Source organism: Lepidochelys kempii, chromosome 19 (genome assembly GCF_965140285.1).
Source record: "Lepidochelys kempii isolate rLepKem1 chromosome 19, rLepKem1.hap1, whole genome shotgun sequence".
Classification (NCBI taxonomy): Eukaryota; Metazoa; Chordata; order Testudines; family Cheloniidae; genus Lepidochelys; species Lepidochelys kempii.
Window position 1 is genome coordinate 9,643,961 of NC_136398.1, and position 10,965 is coordinate 9,654,925.

Genomic DNA, 10,965 nt, shown 5'->3' on the forward strand with positions numbered 1-10,965 from the left:
CAGGGTGATCCATGGGGGGTGTTTTCAGCTGTTTCAATGCTTTACCTACTTGAGTCTCCTGGGCCTGATGGGTGCTGGCTGGACCTCCCCTGTGTCCCCAAGATGCTACCCCGAGCCCTGCACTCCCAACCCAAGTGCCGCTGTTGGCCCAAGGCGAGGCGAGCAAGGCTCCAGGGCAGGCGAACCCTGCAGGTCCCGCCTTCAGCCTCAGAGTGCTGGCTTCCCCGTGCCCAGCCACGTGCGCAGGCCCAGAGGGCGTCACTGTGAGCAAAGTCCATGGAGACCAAGGTCCCCGGGTGAACCACAGAACTTGGAGATGTGAGACGCTCCAGTCTCTCCACCCCAGGGCAGGCTGGGGAGAGGGTGAGGGTGTCAGACACTGAACAGTCCAGCCCCTTAGCTCACAGGGACAGACTCTGGGGCGGAGGGGGTGGGATCCTGCAGCCATGCTGTGGGTGTTCCAGGCTGACGGCGCTGCTGGGGGGTCCTTTGCAGTGACTGGAAGGGTTACAGTTACAGGGAGTGTTCTCCTCCCGAGTGAGGGGCCCTGTGCTGAGGCTGATGGGAAAGGTCCTTCCGCTCTAGTTACTCTTGGGGGCATTTTTATTCCTTATCTCAGCCAGTTTGCTGACCAGGAAGCCCCACTTGAAGGCGCCCTCTTCTGGCTCCCGGAGGTCGCTGCCGTTGTTAGAATAGGAGGCCTTCTCTCCGGGGGGCTCCCCAGGCGCCCCGCTGAACTCGGCCGCTGGCTCGCTGATCTCCGGCTGGGCCGTCTTCTTGTCCAGCGCAGAGGCCTGCTGCCACTTGGCGGCAAAGACATCCCAGAACCCTGAAGTCGTCTTCTCTGCAGAGGGCGACTCTGCTGGCTTTGGTGCCAGGGGGCTGGAAGCAAGAGAGGGGGAGGTTAGGGAGTGGGGAGCATCTGAGCCTAAAGATCCCAACACACACAGGAGAGACGGGAAGGGGGAGAGCGTCAAGGAGAGAAAGAGAAGGAGATGAGCAGCAAGAGGGTGTCGGGCAGTATTGCAGCCTACAGGGAAGAGACTGAGCCTGTGTAGGAAAGGCACAGGCAGACAAAATGATCCAGGGAGGGGCAGAGACAGGATGCTGAGTCCTGGTGTCTGGCAGGCGGCTAGAGTGCAAGCGAGAGAGGCTGATTCGCACAGACGGGACTGTAGTTTAATAAGAATCCCTGAGCCACAGGCTTCCCTTCAGCAGATGTTATTGAACCAGCCTTGTTGAGAAGGGCGTGGCTTCTCATGAAGGCGGGCGGGGGGGGGGGGCGCTACCCAAACCCTAGCCCCCGTTCCCAGGCGCAGGGCCAGAACACAGGCACCAGCCCGGGTCTGGATTTTATAGACACAGCAGAAGCGATGTGGGCACTGGGGTGAACAAGCTGGCTGCAGGGCTCAAGGATCGCCATGCACACGTGACTGGGGGATGCTCTGAACGGGGGGCTTTGAACTCTCCTGGCTCGGGAGGATCTGCACTTTGTGCCCCAGGGTGTGGGACAGGGAACTTCTTATTGCAAAGCTGCTGGCTCTTGGGGCTGAGCCCAGGCTGCCCCGGCGGGAGGCTGGAACGGTCTCCACACAGGCAAAGGAGCCCATTGGAACTGGGTAACTTTTCTACAGTGTGACTGAGGCACCTGGTGGATCTCCAGCGCATTTCTTCTCTCTCCTCCTACGCCGGCTCTGGGGCCAGGAAATGCCTCTCGATCTAAACACTTTGCATCCAGCACTGGAACCATGGGGACAGATTTCCACATGGACATGACCAGGACAAGACAGCAGGGTGTGGTTCTCTTGCCTTCACCTGCGGCCATCTGAGTGGCCCGTGCATCATGTCCTCTGGCTAGTAGCAGCAGGGGCGGGAAGATAGCCGAGGGCGCTGTTGTTGGACACAGTTTTGGGTTCAGACTCAGCCATGGGGTAAAGCTCTCACTGATCTCAATGGGAGTGGGGTCCACATACAGCAGGGCTGAATTTAGTCATAAGCCCTCTCTGGAATCCAGGTTAATGACAACAGAGTTACTGGACTTGAGAGGACCCCTCGCCTGGCTGAGAGCTCAGGTGTACAGGGCCGTACACTCATCCTTGCTCTGGGGGGGCGAAATCCAGATACGCTTGTACCTCGCTGCCTGAAGTCTCACCCCAAGCCACCCCTCGTCCTGGTCCTCAGGCCTGTGGCAGACCCTCAGCCCTACCATAAGCTGGGCCATGACTAGCCGGGCACTGCCTAGAAGGACGGGATCCCGACGGGGACGCTACGATGCAGACGCAAGCGTCAGTCTTACTGGTCAGCGCAGGGCTCGGGGGTCAGCAGCTTGTGCTCATCCTCCCTACTGAACAGAGACGACATGCTCCTCCAGCCTCTGGCGCCAGCCCCCTGGACCTGCAGAGCAGAGGGAGGGAAACACTGGTCAGTGAAGCTGCCCGGGTCCAGGCAGGAGTGGAGCTTGTGTGGTTCGGCCGAGCTCACATGGGTCCCTGGGAATGTCAACGGGCATCCATGGGACTGACGCAGCAGGAATTTATTTCCTCTGCCTCCTCCTCCACCACACACAGACTAGCCTCACGGATGCACCCCGCAAAGCGTCACCCTCCTCCTCTGTCACCCTCAGCATTATCCCCCCTCCTCCCAAAAGAGCAGTGACTGTCTCCATGCCAGCCACTCGTCCCAGGTTAGGCAGGGGCTGGACACCAGATTCAGAAGAGGGGTCCCTGCCCCGCTCAGCCCTTGCATGTCCACTGCCCCCTTGTTTTCCATGCCCCCCTTTGAGTGACCTCACTGGCCGTTGTGCGGGTGAGGAGTGGGTGAGGAACAGCTGGCAGAGACCCCTGGAGCCCAGAGGAGAGGGGGCGTTTGCCCTTTGTCTTTGTTAGCCTGGGTGTAGGCTCTTTGGAGCAGGACCAGCCTTCTGGTCTGTATTTGTACAGCACCTGGCGCCAAGGGGGCCCGGGTCCAGGACTGGGCCACCTCGGTACTATAAGGACAGCACAGACATTATGACAGCAAATGACCAGGTTCCACGCTCACACTGCCTGTCCCCCACAACACTCAACCACCCCCTCCACCTGTTTATGGGCATCTGCCACCCACTGCAGCAAGAAGGCCTTTTGGTGCCGCGTGAGGTCTCGGCCCACGGGGAGTTCTGCCCATCAGGGTGGTAAAGGGGTGAAGGTTTGACCAGCTCGAGCAGGGCTGGCTGGAGACTGATCAGAGCCAGTGCGGCTGGGTCAGGGAGGGGAAGGCTGACTCTGGAGGGAAGATGCAGCCAGAGTAATGGGTGTCTGGATACAGCTGGGCACCCAGGGCCATACCACCGCACCTAATTTCTAGGGTGCTCGGTGCTCTGTGAGCACCTAAGGCTCTGATCCGACAGCAGACTGGGGGAAGCAGCCCCCATGCCAGGGTGTGATCAGGGCCTCCAGCAGACAGGCACAATGGCCCTGAGGGGGATGTGGGCAACCAAGTGACTTTTTTCCCCTCTTGCGGTTGTAGATCTGCAGTCCCTTTCCATTATCTGCGACCTCTTTGCCTTAGGCCGGGCTCTGGACAGGTACTGGTGCTTTGCTGTCTACCTTTGGAGGGGGTCTGTTTCTTTAAGGACACGTGGAAGAAAGACCAGGCTACGGTCAAATCAAACGCACCTGTCTCTGCTAATTCACATTCATTACAGAAACCTGCAGCCGGGCGAGGACTGGTATTAGGGCCAGGGGGCTTGCGGCCTCCTTATCATAGCCTGGTTTGATTCCCCTGCTCTCCCTCAACACATTATTGTGCACTAAATCCTGCATCTGGCTTTCCCCTCGGAGCACTGCCCTCTCGGCCTGGCCACAGCTCCGTGGCCTTCTTCCCAGCGTGGAGCTCTCCGCTGTGAAATCCGAGCGAGATGAGGCCCAAGCTCTTTGTATCACACTGTGGTGAGGTGAGGTCCCTCCGAGAGCCCCCACGCCCAGCGTTTGGCCTTGCCTCCTTCCACTGCAGCAGGACCCGCCTGCCCCTTGTCTCTGCGGTGAGATCACCAGTGCGTGTTCCATAGCCCAAGCTCGCCTTCTGGATTTTTTTTTTGGCAGTGAAGACAAAGCCCCTGTTACAGGCTGCATCAAGGCAACCGTGCTTGGCTGCCACAGATACGGTAGGGTTGCCAGCCCTCAAGGATTGGCCAGGAATCTCCCGGAATCGGCATCGATCTCCCGGTGGCTATTGAAAGCCATTCAGGAGATTTTAATGGGATATTTTAAGAAAATAACATTACGTCAAGTTGGGGGGCCAAAAAAAAATCTCCCAGAATAGCTTCAGTCAGAGTTGGCAACCCTAAGATGCGGTAGCACCGAGGGGGGTGACAGAAAGCCAGGCGAATCTCCAGGGTAGATTGGAACCCACAGAAACTCCTGAAAACAATCCCAGTGAGCAGAAAATCCCCCCGGCCAGTTCGGCTTGGGTGTGGTGACTGGTGCCAGAGGTATGGTGCTAAGAGAGAGACGGCAGCTCTGGGATGCAGGTGGGTCGCCTAAGATGGGAGGCCTTACCCTTCGTGCCAGCTGGGAGATGGGGTTCGATCCCTCCTCCATCAGAACTGGGGCATCTGTGGTTTCCACCAGCTCGGGGTTATCCCTCTGAAACAAACTCACAGTATCAGCCATGGGGCAGCAGCGTGTGGAGAGGAGGGCCGTGTGAACAGCTGCAGGGGCAGCACCTGGAAAGATCGGCTGGCTCTGTCCCTGGGTGAGTGGAGTTAGCAACGGGATTTCTCACCCCCTTGACTCCCCTCACCCCATTCACTTTTTTCTCCTCCTCCTCTAGCTGCTGCCTCTGGTCTTGGTCTGGTCCATGCACTAACTATTCCCTGTGCAAGGAGCTTCCACCAGACTTCCTCAGTCGTTTGGCCCTGGTCCTAGCGGAGTCCCTTGTCCTTGTGTTTGACCCAGGCTCAGTGTTGTGGCATCTCCTGTCTATTCCCTACTGAACAGAAACTCCCTTCTGCGCTCCCCTTCTCCAACGAATCAGGTCAAGCCCTCAAAGCAGGGAGGGATTAAAGAATTTGGGGGCCCTGTACACTATGAAAATGTGGGCTCCCCACCTGCCTTCACCTAGACAGTTCCGTTAGCTAGAGACTAGCTGTGGGCAAACGAGGCAGCTGCCTAGGGCTGCAGGGTCTGTCTAGGTGCTGGGCCAAACCTGAGTGCGTGACGCTTGATCCTCCCCCACTTCTACCATAACCAATTTTTTGCCCAGTGGTTGGGGGCCTGCCTGAGATGGGGGCCTTGTGCAAGTGCACTGAGTTCACATTGGCTAATCTGGGCCTGCTTCAAACTACCTTATGTGACTAGATGGGAAGCGGAGAGTCTCATGTTATCACCTGACTCCAGGAGCTGGGGCTTTAAGGAAAACACCAAAATTTACACGATTTGGCCACACTGAAGATAAAGTGACCAGGCGAGGTCTCTCCATGCCCCATCTGCCATGCTACAAGAATCTTCTCTGCTCCGAGTTCAGTGACCCCTAGAAATGGGTTTCCCTCATTTCATAGCACTGACCAGCTCTGGAGTTGTACCCACCCCTTCACTCCAATCCCTCCACCCCGACTGGTCCTTCTCCCTGCCCTGTAACAAGCAGTGCTGAGTTCACGGGGCCAGGGCTGGGTTTGTATTTCTCTGCGCCGAAGGGCACGAACCCCATCGCTCTTGCCCCACCCCAAGACTCTCCAAAGTGCTCGGATCTGATTTTTCTTTCTGACTGGATGATTTGTCGGCGCCCAGAACACAGATCCCTGCCAAAAACCGGGGCAGGGCGAGCAAGCCAAGGAGAGCTGCTGAAGCGGCTGGCGGATGCCGGGGCACGAACACAGGGCACCAGAGAGTGCCTGGTTGCCACAGGCTGCAACAGCAGCAGCAGAGGGAAGAACAGCACAAGGAGAAACAGCAGCAGGTAGCGTGGTGACCACAGCACTAGGGGCCCCGGGGGCAGTTGTCCTGCCAGAGACTGGACGTGGCAGCAGCAATAGCTGTGTTCTGCACTGTGCCGCTCTGAGTCTGGGAATCAATGAATAAACCCCACCGTGGCGTGGGGGGGGCTTGTGCCAAAGGGATAGAGGGTGCGGAGCTGGGGCTGGGTGGGGATCCCAGGGGCTCAGGGTACCAGAGCGGGTGGAGACGGGGGCTGGGCGGGGATCCCCAGGGCTCAAGGTACCAGAGTGGGTGGAGACGGGGGCTGTGCGGGGATCCTGGGGGCTCAGGGTACCAGAGTGCGTGGAGCCAGGGGCTAGGTGGGGATCCCAAGGGCTCAGGGTACCAGAGTGGGTGGAGACGGGGGCTGGGTAGGATCCCGGGGGCGCAGGGTATCAGAGTGGGTGGAGACGGGGGCTGGGCAGGGATCCCGAGGGCTCAGGGTACCAGAGTGGGTGGAGCCGGGGGCTGGGTGGGGATCCCCAGGGCCCAGGGTAACAGAGTGGGTGGAGACGGGGGCTGGGTGGGGATCCTGGGGGCTCAGGGTACCAGAGTGGGTGGAGCCGGGGGCTGGGCGGAGACCCTGGGGGCTCAGGGTACCAGAGTGGTTGGAGCCGGGGGCTGTGCGGAGATCCTGGGGGCTCAGGGTACCAGAGTGGGTGGAGCCAGGGGCTAGGTGGGGATCCCGAGGGCTCAGGGTACCAGAGTGGGTGGAGCCGGGGGCTGGGTGGGGATCCCGAGGGCTCAGGGTACCAGAGTGGGTGGAGCCAGGGGCTAGGTGGGGATCCCAAGGGCTCAGGGTACCAGAGTGGGTGGAGCCGGGGGCTGGGCGGAGATCCTGGGGGCTCAGGGTATCAGAGTGGGTGGAGACAGGGCCTGGGCGGGGATGCCCAGGGTACCAGAGTGGGTGGAGACGGGGGCTGGGTGGGGATCCTGGGGGCTCAGGGTACCAGAGTGGGTGGAGCCAGGGGCTAGGTGGGGATCCCAAGGGCTCAGGGTACCAGAGTGGGTGGAGCCGGGGGCTGGTCGGAGACCCTGGGGGCTCAGGGTACCAGAGTGGGTGGAGCCGGGGGCTGTGCGGAGATCCTGGGGGCTCAGGGTACCAGAGTGGGTGGAGCCAGGGGCTAGGCGGGGATCCTGGGGGCTCAGGGTACCAGAGTGGGTGGAGCCGGGGGCTGGACATGGATCCTGGGGGCTCAGGGTATCAGAGTGGGTGGAGACAGGGGCTGTGCGGGGATCCCGGGGGCGTAGGGTACCAGAGCGTGAAGCCAGGGGCTGGGCGGGGATCCCGAGGGCTCAGGGTACCAGAGTGGGTGGAGCCGGGGGCTGGGTGGGGATCCCGAGGGCTCAGGGTACCAGAGTGGGTGGAACCAGGGGCTAGGTGGGGATCCCAAGGGCTCAGGGTACCAGAGTGGGTGGAGCCGGGGGCTGGGCGGAGATCCTGGGGGCTCAGGGTATCAGAGTGGGTGGAGACAGGGCCTGGGCGGGGATCCCCAGGGCCCAGGGTACCAGAGTGGGTGGAGACGGGGGCTGGGTGGGGATCCTGGGGGCTCAGGGTACCAGAGTGGGTGGAGCCAGGGGCTAGGTGGGGATCCCAAGGGCTCAGGGTACCAGAGTGGGTGGAGCCGGGGGCTGGGCGGAGACCCTGGGGGCTCAGGGTACCAGAGTGGGTGGAGCCGGGGGCTGTGCGGAGATCCTGGGGGCTCAGGGTACCAGAGTGGGTGGAGCCAGGGGCTAGGCGGGGATCCTGGGGGCTCAGGGTACCAGAGTGGGTGGAGCCAGGGGCTGGGTGGGGATCCCGAGGGCTCAGGGTACCAGAGTGGGTGGAGCCGGGGGCTGGGCATGGATCCTGGGGGCTCAGGGTATCAGAGTGGGTGGAGACAGGGGCTGTGCGGGGATCCCGGGGGCGTAGGGTACCAGAGCGTGAAGCCAGGGGCTGGGCGGGGACCCCGGGGGTGCAGGGAAGTAAAGCTGGGAACCCCTGGTACCTGCCCCCGTGGGCAGCGATAGAGACCCGAAGCCCCTGCCAGGGCCATCCCTACCTCATCCTGGAACTCCCCCTCCTGCCCCTCTCTGCCCAGACTCTGCAGCACTTTGGACTTGTAGACTTTCCAGAATCCCTGAGTCATGGTGGCAGCCGGGACGTTGGCCCTGAGTCCCAGGGCAGCTGCGCTCCTACAGCCGGTAGCAGGAGAGGCCCAGACAAGCAGGCTCCTTGTGGCTTAGGTGGTGCTGTCTGCCTGGTGCCTGGCAGCCTTTGGCTCAGCTCCTGTGCCCCGCGTGCCTAGGGCTGGGGTGGGGTGCCATTGCACAGCTACACCCAGCTGCTTCGAGGGCTCTGCGGGGAATCGGGGACTTGACGGGATGCTGGAGAGTGCTGCAAACTCGCACCTGGTACAGGCGGGTGCCTGCTGGGATCTGGTGTCTTCATTAAAATTGCAGAGGCCTCCTATGTTCAGACCACAAAGAGGAACTCGATCCGGGTCTGACCCAGAATGCCAGTGGGCTCCTAGACATAGGGCCGGTGGGCCTGCGGGGAGTTCTATCCGCCTGATCCTGGAGGGGCTGTTCCCTGTCCTTCAGCTCCCCCCATATCTTGCCTCCAGGAAAAGATTCTCTCTAGCCCCTCATCCATCCCCTCTGTCTTGTTCCCAAAGGGGGCTCTCTTCTGGGCCACAGCTACCTTCTCCATCCCACTCCCTGAGTCTGTGCCTGGCCAGCCACCATCTATGTCCCTTTGCAACAAAGGTCTGTCTCCTGCCTACTCTGTTCCCCTGCCCCTGTAGAGTCTTCCAGCTCCCAGGGTGAGGTCCTTGCATGGCCCCCACCCCCTCCCAGGTCCTGCAGACAGTCTCATCCCAGCTTGGCTGAGCTCTTGCGTTACACTTCATTGTTTGTGGCCTGTAACAGATCCCCCCTGAGAAGGGGCGCCTGGAACACAGTATCTCAGCAACCAGCTGAAAATAGTGTCCGGAAGCTAAATTATTCCTTAGGAGTCGCCAGCCCTGCAAACCCATCTCTTCTCATTCACATATTTAATTTCTGTTCAGGGACTGAAAGCTTTTTGGAGCTGGGTCTATGCAAATTGCAAACAAGAGAGGAGAACTTGAAGCTGGAGTAGAAACAGGGCAGCTAGCTACAGTCTACGAGGAAGGGGCTTCTTGCCTGCCACATATGAGATGAACGGACATGGAGGCAGATGGCCACTGGTGTTCTGGAGTGGCAAAACCCTGATGTCTGGTACGGGGGTGTCTTTTGTTCTGCCACCCTACCTGAGCTGCACTGTGTTAATGACAAGAGGCCTGTCTGCCATTGCTACGTGACTGTATGTATTATTGATTCCTAAGCAGAGAGGTAATGTGATCACAGGTGGCTAGCTGACTGACAGCTGCTTCTTTGTTGTGGATTGACAGGTGTATCAAACATGCACGACTCCATGTTTGCTGCCCTTCATGCCATTAAGACACCCACCTACAGTGGAGTTTAGTCATGCTGAGAACCCCCCCCGCTCAGTGCACCAGTGACTTCACCCAAAGTGGCAGCCATGCACCTTCCTGTTCCAAAGGTCACCCTCAGGTTAAAACCCCTTCACTGTGTTGTTTACCTTTTGACCCTCACTCTGCTTGGGCAGAGAGAGCAGAACAGGGTGGATCACCGGTTCTCTAGTCAGTATCAGATTCTCCCCTTGTGGGGGAAGGTTGCAGACACTGCAGGCAAATTTACACACCCCAATCAAATGCTATTACCTCAGAAAATCAAGACCCACAACCACATTTCTAGGTTTGTTATTTCCTGCCAAACGCTTTAAACACATCAGACAGGACCTGGTGATGGCACTTTAAGCTGCCATCCCACAAAAGCCTGCTTTTGATTTCATCGAAATGCAAAGCCAAAGTCAGACTCACTGAGTGTGTTTAGGTTTCAGAGTAGCAGCCGTGTTAGTCTGTATCTGCAAAAAGAACTTTCTTTCTCTTCGGGCTTTCCAGATCATTCCCTGTAAGGGTACAATACTGCGACTAACTGCACGTGTCTGTATCACTTTTCATTCAGCCAAGCTGCCTTAAAGAGTTTATTTATAGAGATCATTCATCCACCACTCAGGCATGCTCACCTCTGGGGTGGGAGGTTACAGCTGTTTATATACAGCAAGGGGCAGGGCCCAGTGTGGTTTCAAGCAGAAAGTGAAGTACATTAGAACGTAAGAACGGCCATCCTGGGTGTGATATTATGAGTGTAATATAGTATCTCATGCATTCGATGAAGTGAGCTGTAGCTCACGAAAGCTCATGCTCAAATAAATTGGTTAGTCTCTAAGGTGCCACTAGTTCTCCTTTTCTTTTTGATAATATCTCATTGAAAGGTGACAGGGCCAGAAAGAGTTAATTAACTCACAGACTGACCTGACCCATGGCCAAACTTGAGAGACTGGTTAGGAAGATACCTAAAATGAATAGAGCTTTGAAATGCAAGCCTGTATTGTTAGAGATAGAAGGGTAGATGTTTGTTCAGGTCTTGTGATGTAAGCCAACAAGTCTTGTCTATAGCTTTGATTCAAAGATCAAAAGTATTAGTATTTAGGAAGACACTTGAGGGAAATTGTATTATTGTCTATATGTCTCTTTGAAGGTTGTGTGTGTAACCTGTATCTGAACTGTTTAATGGATAAATTACCCTGTGCCAATTGCCATGATGTTTGGAAGAAGGAAAGTTAAGCCTATTGTTTTCTCAGGCCAAAAAGCTGCTGGAAATGTATGAAAACCTTGGGACACGATCCTTCTTCAGCTCAGATCTGCTTTGGGTTTCAAGAGGGGGAAACCTTAAGCCATAAGGATTGAGATCCCCAGTCACTGACTGGAGTCACCCTGAATATGGACATTGGACTATAACCTATGGACTATTTCTAAAAGGACTTTTGGCAACTACAAGCTCATCTCTGCCATGTATCTGAACCTCAAGCATTGAACTCAGGTCTGTCTGTATATTGATCTTTTAACCAACACTCTCTCTCTCTTTT

General features: G+C 57.7%; 1 protein-coding gene across 1 annotated transcript; it reads right to left on the minus strand.

The window, feature by feature from the left end:
* Window positions 1-581: 581 nt before the first annotated feature.
* C19H1orf232 (chromosome 19 C1orf232 homolog) lies at window positions 582-8,080 on the minus strand. Its single transcript, XM_073318088.1, has 4 exons — window positions 7,994-8,080; window positions 4,536-4,727; window positions 2,297-2,394; window positions 582-882 (listed from the first exon to the last, which is right to left on the minus strand). The coding sequence occupies exons 1-4, from the start codon at window positions 8,078-8,080 to the stop codon at window positions 582-584; spliced, it is 678 nt and encodes a 225-aa protein (XP_073174189.1).
* Window positions 8,081-10,965: the final 2,885 nt, after the last annotated feature.